This window comes from Salmo salar, chromosome 09 (assembly GCF_965601325.2).
Source record: "Salmo salar chromosome 09, fSalSal1, whole genome shotgun sequence".
NCBI classification, from domain to species: Eukaryota; Metazoa; Chordata; class Actinopteri; order Salmoniformes; family Salmonidae; genus Salmo; species Salmo salar.
This window is the reverse complement of record NC_138299.1, coordinates 149,408,895-149,422,989: the sequence shown is the minus strand read 5'-3', so window position 1 is coordinate 149,422,989 and position 14,095 is coordinate 149,408,895. Positions and strand designations below refer to the sequence as shown.

At 49.8% G+C, this 14,095-nt stretch overlaps 1 protein-coding gene across 1 annotated transcript in view; it reads right to left on the bottom strand.

Annotated features, from left to right (window-relative positions):
• The window catches only part of LOC106613194 (roundabout homolog 1), a 343,488-nt gene that overhangs the window by 62,104 nt on the left and 267,289 nt on the right, over window positions 1-14,095 (bottom strand). Inside the window, exons 15-16 of the mRNA XM_082956429.1 lie at window positions 12,713-12,834; window positions 5,283-5,454 (exon numbers count right to left, since the gene is read on the bottom strand). Of these exons, the coding sequence (XP_082812555.1) occupies window positions 5,283-5,454; window positions 12,713-12,834 (294 nt within the window). The remainder of the gene's footprint in view (window positions 1-5,282; window positions 5,455-12,712; window positions 12,835-14,095) is intronic.

The following is a 14,095-nucleotide window of genomic DNA, read 5'->3' as shown; positions in this document are numbered from 1 at the left end:
ACAGGGGGAGGAGAGGGGTACAGGGGGAGGAGAGGGGTATAGGGTGAGGAGAGGTGTACAGGGGGAGGAGAGGGGTATAGGGTGAGGAGAGGGGTATAGGGTGAGGAGAGGTGTACAGGGTGAGGAGAGGGGTATAGGGTGAGGAGAGGGGTACAGGGTGAGGAGAGGGGTATAGGGTGAGGAGAGGGGTACAGGGTGAGGAGAGGTGTACAGGGGGAGGAGAGGGGTATAGGGTGAGGAGAGGTGTACAGGGTGAGGAGAGGTGTACAGGGTGAGGAGAGGTGTACAGGGGGAGGAGAGGTGTACAGGGGGAGGAGAGGTGTACAGGGGGAGGAGAGGTGTACAGGGTGAGGAGAGGTGTACAGGGGGAGGAGAGGGGTATAGGGTGAGGAGAGGTGTACAGGGGGAGGAGAGGTGTACAGGGTGAGGAGAGGTGTACAGGGGGAGGAGAGGGGTATAGGGTGAGGAGAGGTGTACAGGGTGAGGAGAGGTGTACAGGGTGAGGAGAGGTGTACAGGGGGAGGAGAGGGGTATAGGGTGAGGAGAGGTGTACAGGGGGAGGAGAGGGGTATAGGGTGAGGAGAGGTGTACAGGGGGAGGAGAGGGGTATAGGGTGAGGAGAGGTGTACAGGGGGAGGAGAGGGGTATAGGGTGAGGAGAGGTGTACAGGGGGAGGAGAGGGGTATAGGGTGAGGAGAGGTGTACAGGGTGAGGAGAGGTGTACAGGGTGAGGAGAGGGGTACAGGGTGAGGAGAGGTGTACAGGGTGAGGAGAGGGGTACAGGGGGAGGAGAGGTGTACAGGGTGAGGAGAGGTGTACAGGGTGAGGAGAGGGGTACAGGGGGAGGAGAGGTGTACAGGGTGAGGAGAGGTGTACAGGGGGAGGAGAGGTGTACAGTGTGAGGAGAGGTGTACAGGGTGAGGAGAGGGGTACAGGGTGAGGAGAGGGGTACAGGGTGAGGAGAGGGGTACAGGGGGAGGAGAGGTGTACAGGGTGAGGAGAGGTGTACAGGGTGAGGAGAGGGGTACAGGGGGAGGAGAGGTGTACAGGGTGAGGAGAGGTGTACAGGGTGAGGAGAGGGGTACAGGGGGAGGAGAGGTGTACAGGGTGAGGAGAGGTGTACAGGGGGAGGAGAGGTGTACAGTGTGAGGAGAGGTGTACAGGGGGAGGAGAGGTGTACAGGGTGAGGAGAGGTGTACAGGGGGAGGAGAGGTGTACAGTGTGAGGAGAGGGGTACAGGGTGAGGAGAGGGGTACAGGGGGAGGAGAGGGGTACAGGGTGAGGAGAGGGGTACAGGGTGAGGAGAGGGGTACAGGGGGAGGAGAGGGGTACAGGGTGAGGAGAGGGGTATAGGGTGAGGAGAGGGGTACAGGGTGAGGAGAGGGGTACAGGGTGAGGAGAGGTGTACAGGGTGAGGAGAGGTGTACAGGGTGAGGAGAGGGGTACAGGGGGAGGAGAGGGGTACAGGGTGAGGAGAGGGGTATAGGGTGAGGAGAGGTGTACAGGGGGAGGAGAGGGGTATAGGGTGAGGAGAGGTGTACAGGGTGAGGAGAGGGGTATAGGGTGAGGAGAGGGGTACAGGGTGAGGAGAGGGGTATAGGGTGAGGAGAGGTGTACAGGGGGAGGAGAGGGGTATAGGGTGAGGAGAGGTGTACAGGGTGAGGAGAGGTGTACAGGGTGAGGAGAGGGGTACAGGGGGAGGAGAGGGGTACAGGGTGAGGAGAGGGGTACAGGGTGAGGAGAGGGGTACAGGGGGAGGAGAGGGGTATAGGGTGAGGAGAGGTGTACAGGGGGAGGAGAGGGGTATAGGGTGAGGAGAGGTGTACAGGGTGAGGAGAGGTGTACAGGGTGAGGAGAGGGGTACAGGGGGAGGAGAGGGGTACAGGGTGAGGAGAGGGGTACAGGGTGAGGAGAGGGGTACAGGGTGAGGAGAGGGGTACAGGGGGAGGAGAGGGGTACAGGGTGAGGAGAGGGGTATAGGGTGAGGAGAGGTGTACAGGGGGAGGAGAGGGGTATAGGGTGAGGAGAGGTGTACAGGGTGAGGAGAGGGGTATAGGGTGAGGAGAGGGGTACAGGGTGAGGAGAGGGGTATAGGGTGAGGAGAGGTGTACAGGGGGAGGAGAGGGGTATAGGGTGAGGAGAGGTGTACAGGGTGAGGAGAGGTGTACAGGGTGAGGAGAGGGGTACAGGGGGAGGAGAGGGGTACAGGGTGAGGAGAGGGGTACAGGGTGAGGAGAGGGGTACAGGGGGAGGAGAGGGGTATAGGGTGAGGAGAGGTGTACAGGGGGAGGAGAGGGGTATAGGGTGAGGAGAGGTGTACAGGGTGAGGAGAGGTGTACAGGGTGAGGAGAGGGGTACAGGGGGAGGAGAGGGGTACAGGGTGAGGAGAGGGGTACAGGGGGAGGAGAGGGGTATAGGGTGAGGAGAGGGGTATAGGGTGAGGAGAGGGGTACAGGGTGAGGAGAGGGGTACAGGGTGAGGAGAGGGGTACAGGGGGAGGAGAGGGGTACAGGGTGAGGAGAGGGGTACAGGGTGAGGAGAGGGGTACAGGGTGAGGAGATGAGAGGAAAGGGGTGAGAAGGTGAGGTAGTGATGGAAGAGGAAAGAGAGAGTGTTGGAATGGGGAGAAAAAGGCATAGAGGAGACAGTAAGAGATGGTGAAGATGCAAAGAATGGATTAGGAGGAATGAAGGGAGAAAGTCAGGAATGACAGAGGGCGAGAGCAGGTTGAGTGTCAGAGGCGGAAAGTGCACAGGAAAGGACAAGGGAGAAGAAATGAAGGGAGGAAATGGGAAGAAGTAAGGGAGAAAGAGAAGAAAGGGCATGTTATTCTAAACATAATTATTTTAAAATGTTTATTTAACCTTTATTTAACTAGGCAAGTCAGTTAAGAGCAAATTCTTATTTGCAATGACGGCCTACCCTGGCCAAACCCGGACAACGCTTGGCCAATTGTGCGCTGCCCTATGGGACTCCCAATCACTGCCGGTTGTGATACACCCTGGGATCAAACCAGGGTCTGTAGTGACACCTCTAGCACTGAGATGCAGTGCCTTAGACCGCTGCAAAACTTCAAAACGAGGGGAAAAGCCTGAAATGGGGAAAGATATGAAAGAGGGGGTAGAAAAAGCTAAATGAAGTCAGCGAAGGGCATAAATATGAACGTTCTCTTTTCTTCAGACACACAAAATACTTATTTCATCTCTGCAGGTGAGTGTAAGGCTGGGCCTGGGCTGTGGAGCTGCAGAGATGGAGCGGTCTCGCTCTATTATAAAAGGCTTTCAGAACTGATCCCACAACTGATCCCAGAACTGAGCCCAGTCAACAATGACAGGTGAATAGACAAAAGGTCTCAACCCAGGAGATTTAAACATAATCTATTCGTATCAGAGTTGAACCAGGAAGCACACTACCTGGAATGTTCTACACACCCAGGAAGACTTAAAGAAGTATGATCACACACTGAGCAATATTCTATTAGTTATTATTACACTGAATGAGGTCACAGTAGTACTAATATAAACATAGTACTAGTCATTAGCACACTATAGCACTTGAATGTGTAACCTGGGTATGTCTTTCTGTTAGCTGTTGCTACTTGTCTACTACTCAAAATGAACCGTCAGAACAAGTGATCACACAACAAACGCCTGTGTTCTTCATCTGTCTAGTCTCTCTGTGTTTCTCTCCCATGCCTCACATGAAAGAGTGCTCGTTTGTCTCCCCTAAGCAATTTCTTCATGTTCAACTTAGTTTCTAACTTTCTTCATCTCGTTTTTTTCTCTCTCTCTTGTTTCATGTTGCAACCACTTTAATATTTATAGACTCACTCTGTCAGACACAAACGGGTCTCCAAAGTTCCAGTGTTGCTACCCATCTCTCCCTCTCTCCCTCTCTCTCTTCTCTCCTCCCCCACTACTATGTGGATTTCATGCCTGTTTCTCTGAGGAGGGAAGCAGAGTACCAATGTGACTAAACAATCCTCAGGGACTTGACAGGTATCTGGGCTGCTGTGCCATGACACAAACAAGCCCAAAGTGTGACAAATGCATTAGGGTGAAGCGCTGGTCCCGCAGGGGCAACAGGCGCCGATGGAAGTCCTCAAGTGAAAGAAATGGTATCAGTCACAGCTTCCTGCTTCTCCATGCCCATCCCAGCCCACGTTAACACACACAGACACACAGCTGTCCCTCTACCAAGCACTCAGCAACGCTGTTTCATGTTGTTATCATGTATTCCTCCGTTACCGTGAGCAGATTTGTGGCAGCTCAGATCTGTGGAGTATTCTAACGTAGGATCTTAAATAGCCTGGGCTATAAGAGGGAAGACTGAATTACATTCATCCCATGTAGCTATAATGCATCCTGTGTAAGGACGTAAAGGCATGACTGACTGATGTGCCAGGTATCAACAGTGCTATACTGTACATACATAGACTACACGTGCACTGTAGCTGGTCTTGACTCTCCACATGACATATGGAGAGAGAGGGGATTTGTCAGAAGAAAGAAAACGTGCTACATTGGATCCTCCAGTATTGTGATCTTGACAGACAAGTTAATAAAGGGTTAAATAAAAACATGCCATCTCAAAACACACACTGGTGCTAGAGTTCCTGGTTTATTGCTCTTGTTAAACACTAGAACACTGCCTCCTTGACTGGAGAACGGAACGGAGCAGAGCAGATCAGATCACAGCAGGGTGGGGCAGCCAAGCTACAGGCACTGCCCTGCTGCCAAGCAGGAATCTCATGTAACGTTTCATCACAATGTCAGTCAGGTGAAAACCATTGAGGCTGTACACCGACAGAGTGGTAAACACGGCATTAAAATATATTAACATTATGAGTGTCACTGTCAGTCCTGCTCATCAAGGATTGTATATGAGGGCTGACGTGGATATAATTGGTACGGTAATCATTTCAATTACACATCTAACCACTGTTTTAGACAGAACAGGTGCAACATTGTAAAACAATGTCATAATACTCCTTTAATATTCATATGACAACCGTAAATGTGGATTAGTGTGCTCTTTAGACTGAGATTAAAGGGAAGTCAATACTACAAAATGTCCATTGACTATTTTCCAGCCATTGCAGTTAAAGAAGGTGGGGAAGTTATTAGGCAGTAAGCCTTGGAATCCACGCTGTATGGAGTTAACAAGTGAGGACACATAGTAGAAGGACATACCCCTCCTCTTCCTCCTCTTCCACCTGAGGGAGAATAATCTTATTTGGAACTCCTGCAGAGAAATGCAGACCGGAGTTCTCCTCCACTCACCTATCTGGAAGAAGGTGACGTCAGACTTGACCCCTGGGCCTGCCCCAGTGCTGGCTGCGACCTCCACACTGTAACGGATCCCTGGAGCCAGGCTGGAGATCAGCAAGGAGAAGGTAGAGCCGTCCACTGTACGGTTGATATGGTATCTGCTCTCATTCCCCAAACACCAGATCTGACAGGACAGAGAGAGAGAGCGAAGACCTTATAACTGTGTTCTGATGGTGGTGTGACAAGTATGGCAAGTTGCTGGTTGATGCTAATGCAACATTTCAGCACACAGTGCAGATTGAACTATTCGACCCTAGTATTCCATATATAAAAACACTGGGACACATTCTTCTGTTTTTTTGGGGTGTGTTCCACACAGAGTCAGTATTATCTGTGGTAGCCATAACCCCCTGCCTGAGTGAGTGAACCCTAACCCCATGAAAAACAAAGTGTGGATTAGTAATCACCTCCATAATCCTACTGCAGCAGCAGCTCAGGGCTGGCAGCCACTCACAGGGAGGAGCGAGGGCTCTCTCAGGCTAATTCAACCCAGGGCTCTCTCAGGCTAACTCAACCCAGGGCTCTCTCAGGCTAACTCAAACCAGGGCTCTCTCAGGCTAACTCAATCCAGGGCTCTCTCAGGCTAACTCAATCCAGGGCTCTCTCAGGCTAACTCAAACCAGGGCTCTCTCAGGCTAACTCAAACCAGGGCTCTCTCAGGCTAACTCAATCCAGGGCTCTCTCAGGCTAACTCAATCCAGGGCTCCCTCAGGCTAACTCAATCCAGGGCTCTCTCAGGCTAACTCAATCCAGGGCTCTCTCAGGCTAATTCAACCCAGGGCTCTCGCAGGCTAACTCAACCCAGGGCTCTCTCAGGCTAACTCAATCCAGGGCTCTCTCAGGCTAACTCAAACCAGGGCTCTAACAGGCTAACTCAATCCAGGATCACACAGAGCTTCATACATTCACCTCAGCGTGAGGGTGGCTAACCCCAACATCTTGAACCTGGCTAACCCCAGCATCCTGAACCTGGCTAACCTCAACATCCTGAACCTGGCTAACCCCAACATATTTAACCTGGCTGTCCCCAACATCCTGAACCTGGCTAACCTCAACATCCTGAACCTGGCTAACCCCAACATCCTGAACCTGGCTAACCCCAACATCCTGAACCTGGCTAACCCCAACATCCTGAACCTGGCTAACCCCAACATCTTTAACCTGGCTAACCCCAACATCTTTAACCTGGCTAACCCCAACATCCTGAACCTGGCTAAACCCAACATCTTTAACCTGGCTAACCCCAACATCCTGAACCTGGCTAACCCCAACATCTTTAACCTGGCTAACCCCAACATCTTTAACCTGGCTAACCCCAACATCCTGAACCTGGCTAAACCCAACATCTTTAACCTGGCTAACCCCAACATCCTGAACCTGGCTAACCCCAACATCTTTAACCTGGCTAACCCCAACATCTTTAACCTGGCTAAACCCAACATCTTTAACCTGGCTAACCCCAACATCCTGAACCTGGCTAACCCCAACATCATGAACCTGGCTAACCCCAACATCCTGACCCTGTCAATCCCAACATCCTGAACCTGGCTAACCCCAACATCCTGAACCTGTCAATCCCAACATCCTGAAGCTGGCTAACCCCAACATCATTAACCTGGCTAACCCCAACATCCTGAACCTGGCTAACCCCAACATCTTTAACCTGGCTAACCCCAACATCATTAACCTGGCTAACCCCAACATCCTGAACCTGGCTAACCCCAACATCTTTAACCTGGCTAACCCCAACATCATTAACCTGGCTAACCCCAACATCATGAACCTGGCTAACCCCAACATCCTGAACCTGTCAATCCCAACATCCTGAACCTGGCTAACCCCAACATCATTAACCTGGCTAACCCCAACATCATTAACCTGGCTAACCCCAACATCCTGAACCTGGCTAACCCCAACATCTTTAACCTGGCTAACCCTAACATCCTGAACCTGGCTAACCCCAACATCATTAACCTGGCTAACCTCAACATCCTGAACCTGTCTAACCCCAACATCCTGAACCTGGCTAACCCCAACATATTTAACCTGGCTAACCCCAACATCCTGAACCTGGCTAACCCCAACATATTTAACCTGGCTAACCCCAACATCCTGAACCTGTCTAACCCCAACATCCTGAACCTGTCTAACCTCAACATCCTGAACCTGTCTAACCTCAACATCCTGAACCTGGCTAATCCCAACATCCTGAACCTGGCTAATCCCAACACCCTGAACCTGGCTAACCCCAAAATCTTTAACCTGGCTAACCCTAACATCCTGAACCTGGCTAACCCCAACATCATTAACCTGGCTAACCTCAACATCCTGAACCTGTCTAACCCCAACATCCTGAACCTGGCTAACCCCAACATCTTTAACCTGGCTAAGCTAAACATCCTGGAACCTGGCTAACCCTAACATCCTGAACCTGGATAACCCAACATCTTTAACCTGGCTAACCCCAACATCTTTCACCTGGCTAACCCCAACATCCAACACCCCCCTCCCATAAGATAACAACCTTCACACATGGACCTGGTTTTGAGGTTTGTGTGTGTGTGCGTGTGCGTGTCGAAGTATAGAAAAGCCCCAGAAGCCTGTGTGGCTGTTTGAGGAATTGCGGTTGGAAGAAGCGCCGCTAGGGACGAGAAGCAGTAATGACCGAGGAACACTCCTCACGTCAGATTTAACAACCATGAAATTACTCTAAACCGTATTGCCAGAAAACATTTACCTGGAAAATGAACAGTGGCTTAACTTTTAAACAGACTGTGCTGTATCTCCCCTTCCATCACTAAACTACATTCCCTGTGACAAAAAAACCCTTTCCAATTAAAATGGCCGTACTCACACAGCATGTTATATGAGGAGTGTGCTGGCCGCAGAGAGGGGGCAATAAAAAGAGCATACTTATGTGTGGACACAGAGAGGAGGGTGTGTGGAGGAGAGGGTAGAGAGAGGAAGAGAGGGCAGAGAGAGGAGGGTGTGTGGAGGAGAGGGCAGAGAGAGGAGGATGTGTGGCGGAGAGGGCAGAGAGAGGAGGGTGTATGGAGGAGAGGGCAGAGAGAGGAGGGTGTGTGGAGGAGAGGTCAGAGAAAGGAGGGTGTGTGGAGGAGAGATCAGAGAGAGCAGGGTGTGTGGAGGAGAGGTCAGAGAGAGGAGGGTGTGTGGAGGAGAGGGTGGAGGGTGTGTGGAGGAGAGGTCAGAGAAAGGAGGGTGTGTGGAGGAGAGGTCAGAGAGAGGAGGGTGTGTGGAGGAGAGGTCAGAGAGAGGAGAGTGTGTGGAGGAGAGGGCAGAGAGAGGAGGGTGTGGAGGAGAGGTCAGAGAGAGGAGAGTGTGTGGAGGAGAGGTCAGAGAGAGCAGGGTGTGTGGAGGAGAGGGTGGAGGGTGTGTGGAGGAGAGGTCAGAGAAAGGAGGGTGTGTGGAGGAGAGGTCAGAGAGAGGAGGGTGTGTGGAGGAGAGGTCAGAGAGAGGAGAGTGTGTGGAGGTGAGGGCAGAGAGAGGAGGGTGTGTGGAGGAGAGATCAGAGAGAGGAGGGTGTGTGGAGGAGAGGGCAGAGAGAGGAGGGTGTGTGGAGGAGAGGTCAGAGAGAGGAGGGTGTGTGGAGGAGAGGGTAGAGAGAGGAGGGTGTGTGGAGGTGAGGGCAGAGAGAGGAGGGTGTGTGGAGGAGAGGTCAGAGAGAGGAGGGTGTGTGGAGGAGAGGTCAGAGAGAGGAGGGTGTGTGGAGGAGAGGGCAGAGAGAGGAGGGTGTGTGGAGGAGAGGGTAGAGAGAGGAGGGTGTGTGGAGGTGAGGGCAGAGAGAGGAGGGTGTGTGGAGGAGAGGGCAGAGAGAGGAGGGTGTGTGGAGGAGAGGGTGCAGGGTGTGTGGAGGAGAGGGCAGAGAGAGGAGGGTGTGTGGAGGAGAGGGCAGAGAGAGGAGGGTGTGTGGAGGAGAGGGCAGAGAGAGGAGGGTGTGTGGAGGAGAGGGCAGAGAGAGGAGGGTGTGTGGAGGAGAGGGTAGAGAGAGGAGGGTGTGTGGCGGAGAGGGCAGAGAGAGGAGGGTGTGTGGAGGAGAGGTCAGAGAGAGGAGGGTGTGTGGAGGAGAGGGCAGAGAGAGGAGGGTGTGTGGAGGAGAGGGTAGAGAGAGGAGGGTGTGTGGAGGTGAGGGCAGAGAGAGGAGGGTGTGTGGAGGAGAGGTCAGAGAGAGGAGGGTGTGTGGAGGAGAGGGCAGAGAGAGGACAGTGTGTGGAGGAGAGGGCAGAGAGAGGAGGTGTGTGGAGTAGAGATCAGAGAGAGGAGGGTGTATGGAGGAGAGGGTGGAGGGTGTGTGGAGGAGAGATCAGAGAGAGGAGGGTGTGTGGAGGAGAGGGCAGAGAGAGGACAGTGTGTGGAGGAGAGGGCAGAGAGAGGAGGGTGTGGAGGAGAGGTCAGAGAGAGGAGGGTGTGTGGAGGAGAGGGCAGAGAGAGGAGGGTATGTGGAGGAGAGGGCAGAGAGAGGAGGGTGTGTGGAGGAGAGGGTAGAGAGAGGAGGGTGTGTGGAGGAGAGATCAGAGAGAGGACAGTGTGTGGAGGAGAGGGCAGAGAGAGGAGGGTGTGTGGAGGAGAGATCAGAGAGAGGAGGGTGTGTGGAGGAGAGGTCAGAGAGAGGAGGGTGTGGAGGAGAGGGCAGAGAGAGGAGGGTGTGTGGAGGAGAGAGCAGAGAGAGGAGGGTGTGTGGAGGAGAGAGCAGAGAGAGGAGGGTGTGTGGAGGAGAGGGCAGAGAGAGGAGGGTGTGGAGGAGAGGGCAGAGAGTGTGGAGGAGAGGTCAGAGAGAGGAGGGTGTGTGGAGGAGAGGGCAGAGAGAGGAGGGTGTGGCTCAGTTGGTAGAGCATGGCGCTGGCAACGCCAGAGTTGTGCGTTTGACTCCCATGGGGGACCAGTACAAACATGCATATACACACTACTCTAAGTTACTCTGGATAAGAGCGCCTGCTAAATGACAAAAATGTAACTACAAAATTAGACTGACCTGGACCAATGAGATGGAGTGGATTAAACATTGCAACAAGTGCAGTCATCCCAAAAATATTTTACTCATCTATTTTCCCTGCTATAATCACACTCTTACATTGTCTTTCCCATTCATAACCCTCTTTCCACCAAACCAGAGTGAAATCAAAGAAATCCCTTCTAATGATGTAAGAGGCGTTTGTGGGCCAATGGCCAAGAGCCAATATCTGACATTGTAGAAAGAGATGATAATCTAGATTTCAAGCCTGCAGTCCTCTCATCATTAATCAGCAGGATGAAAATTTAAAATATGTCTGTAATGTAGGGCTACAATGTATGTGACACGTCCTGAGCAGTATAGGGGTTATTTGTTATTATAGTTTGGTCAGGACGTGGCAGGGGGTATTTGTTTTATGTGGTTCAGGGTGTGTTTTGTGTATGTGTTTAGGTAGAGGGGTGATTTGATTTATTAGTCCGGGGTTTGTTAGTCATTGTTCTATGTTAGTATATTTCTATGTTCTATCTAGTCTTTTGTATTTCTATGTTTAGTTAATTGGGGTTGGACCTTCAATTGGAGGCAGCTGGTTATTGTTGCCTCTGATTGAGGGTCCTATAATTAGGAGTTTGTTTTCATGGGTTAGTTGTTGGGTAGTTGTATTCTGTTTTGTTCTTGTTTAGCTGTTTGCCTGACAAGACGGTCCAGTTCGTTTTGTTTTTGTGTACGTTTATTGTGTTTCCCTTCTTCACCAAATAAAAAGAAGATGAGTATATATTTTCCCGCTGCGTCTTGGTCTCTACCCTACGACACCCATGACAGTATGGATACAATGTGTGGATATAATGTATGGCTATAATGTAGGGCTATAATTATGGACATAATGTATGGCTAGAATGTATTGATACAATGTATGGCAATAATGTAGGGCTTTAATGTATGGATACAATGTATGGATAAAATGTATGGCAATAACGTATGGCTGATATAATGTATGGATACAATGTATGGATATACTATATGCCTATAATGTATGGATACATTGTATGGCTATACTGTATGGATATATTGCATGTGTCACGCCCTGGCCATAGAGAGGGTTTTGTTCTCTATTTTGGTTAGGCCAGGGTCTGACTAGGGTGGGCATTCTATGTCCCTTTTTCTATGTTTTGTATTTCTTTGTTTTGGCCGTGTATGGTTCTCAATCAGGGACAGCTGTATATCGTTGTCTCTGATTGGGAGCCATACTTAGGCAGCCTGTGATTCCTTTGGATTTTGTGGGTGGTTAATTTCTGTTTAGAGTTGATGTTCCTGACAGAACTGTTTGGCTGTCGTTCGTGATCTTGTTTTGTTTAAAGTGTTCTATTAAAATTAAATGATGAGCACTCTCCACGCTGCGCCTTGGTCTCGTCCCTGCAACAGCCGTTACAGCATGGGTATAATTTATGGATACAATACATGGGTATAATGTATGGCTATAATGTATGGCTGTATAGATAATACATCAGGTAGTCTAGACCTTGAGTAGCCTACTAGTGAATAATAATAATCCACTAAGGCCCTCAAATTCAAATCTGGACCTCGAAGCCACCCACTGGGCACACTCTGGTTGAATCAATGTTGTTTCCACGTCATTTCAATGAAATTATGTTGAATCAATCTGGAATAGACGTTGAAATGACATCTGTGCCCAGTGGGCAATTCTACTGCTCCCCCCCATTCTTCACCTCTAATAAGGGACTGATTTAGACCGGGACAGCCAGTTGGGTGCAATTAATGATCAGGTAGAACAGAAAACCAGCAGGCTCTGGACCTCGTAGGGTAAGAGTTGAATACCCCTGCACTAAGGAATAGAGAGAGCCTCCCAGGACCTTGTATACATCTATCAAGTCCACAAGATGACACTGTTTCCCAACCATTTCCATCCCCCAACACACAGTAACATCCTACTGTCTCTTCCACACCTGAGATCACTAGGCACAAAGGAAGAAGATAACCTCTACCTATGTATCATAACATTCCAGTCTGTCTCACTCTGTGCTACAAATATTTACATGGTGCTACAGTAGATATACCCTACAGACCAACATGTTGTTATAGTAGATATACCCTACAGACCAACATGTTGTTATAGTAGATATACCCTACAGACCAACATGTTGTTATAGTAGATATACCCTACAGACCAACATGTTGTTATAGTAGATATACCCTACAGACCAACATGTTGTTATAGTAGATATACCCTACAGACCAACATGTTGTTATAGTAGATATACCCTACAGACCAACATGTTGTTATAGTAGATATACCCTACCTACACTACCTTAGTACACTACTGTACCTCAGTACACTACCTTTGACCACTCTCAGAGTGTGTAGGGAGAATTTGGGAGTCCCTGCCAGTGTTCTCACCTTGTACTCCTGGACCACCCCGTTCTGCTCCTCCTCTGGAGGTGGTTGCCAGGAGACCACAATGGCGGTCCCATTGTCCCCGCTCTCTGAGACGGTAACCCCACGAGGGGCTGCACTGGGAGCTGGGGACAGAAAGATAGACACAATAACACATGTTAATGTAATACACCCATCAACAGTAACACACACTGTCTGCTCTCTCCTCACTTCTACTGCTCTCATAAATGGATCCTATCCAGAAGAGAGCAGAAGTAGAAATAACAGTCACACTGTCTATATTCACTAGGTGTCTGTAATAAAATGACTGTTTTTCTTTGTTCAGAGAAAGTGTTTAAGGAAATAAAAGAAAATCACTGTTTATTCAAACAAGGAGAACGATGATTGTAATGTTTACGCTTGGGGCGGGGGGGGGGGGGTGTTGATTCTACACTGATGAGCATAACTAAAGTGATTTAATCATGACAACATACAGCATAACACTCTTAATCTCTTTCTGATTCACTGTAATGAAATCAAGCATTTCTGCTCACGGGAGTGAGGGCATCGTGTTTGAACTCTGAAAACAATTAGCAACAAAATGAACAGGGAGAAATGAAAACACACACCCACACACACATTTTGGCAAACTATCTTTTTTTCAGTCAGCTCCTCTCTCATTCATTCCACATGACTATCATGATGCTTCTCTCTGGGTTGCACCCAAACCCCAGAAGATTTCCACAATCACACAATCATAGCCTATCAACAAAGATATTTGTTAGATATTACTTGTTAGATATTACTGCACTGTCGGAGCTAGAAGCACAAGCATTTTTGCTACACTCGCAATAACATCTGCTAATCACGTGTATGTGACCAATAGAAATTGATTTGATTAGCACAGCACTGATGTGAATGTAGTATTTGGGTTCATCAACCTCTGGGTTTCACAGGACGTTTTCAAACAGTACAACATCTGGCCCTAACACGCAGAAAACACCACAGGACATAATATGATCCTTTACTCGCAACGCCTGCTGGGAACAGCTGTTGTTCTCACACACATGCATAGTCGCAAAGGTCGCAACACCTGCTTGAGGCAGACTCTGGACAGGACAGGTAGTTTGGTTTGGGAGTGTTTGTTGTTTAGTTACAAGTGGTTGCCTGTTTGCCATTGGTTCTGTATAGGTCCAGTGAGAGAGTGGTTCTGTATAGGTCCAGTGAGAGAGTGGTTCTGTATAGGTCCAGTGAGAAAGTGGTTCTGTATAGGTCCAGTGAGAAAGTGGTTCTGTATAGGTCCAGTGAGAAAGTGGTTCTGTATAGGTCCAGTGAGAAAGTGGTTCTGTATAGGTCCAGTGAGAAAGTGGTTCTGTATAGGTCCAGTGAGAGAGTGGTTCTGTATAG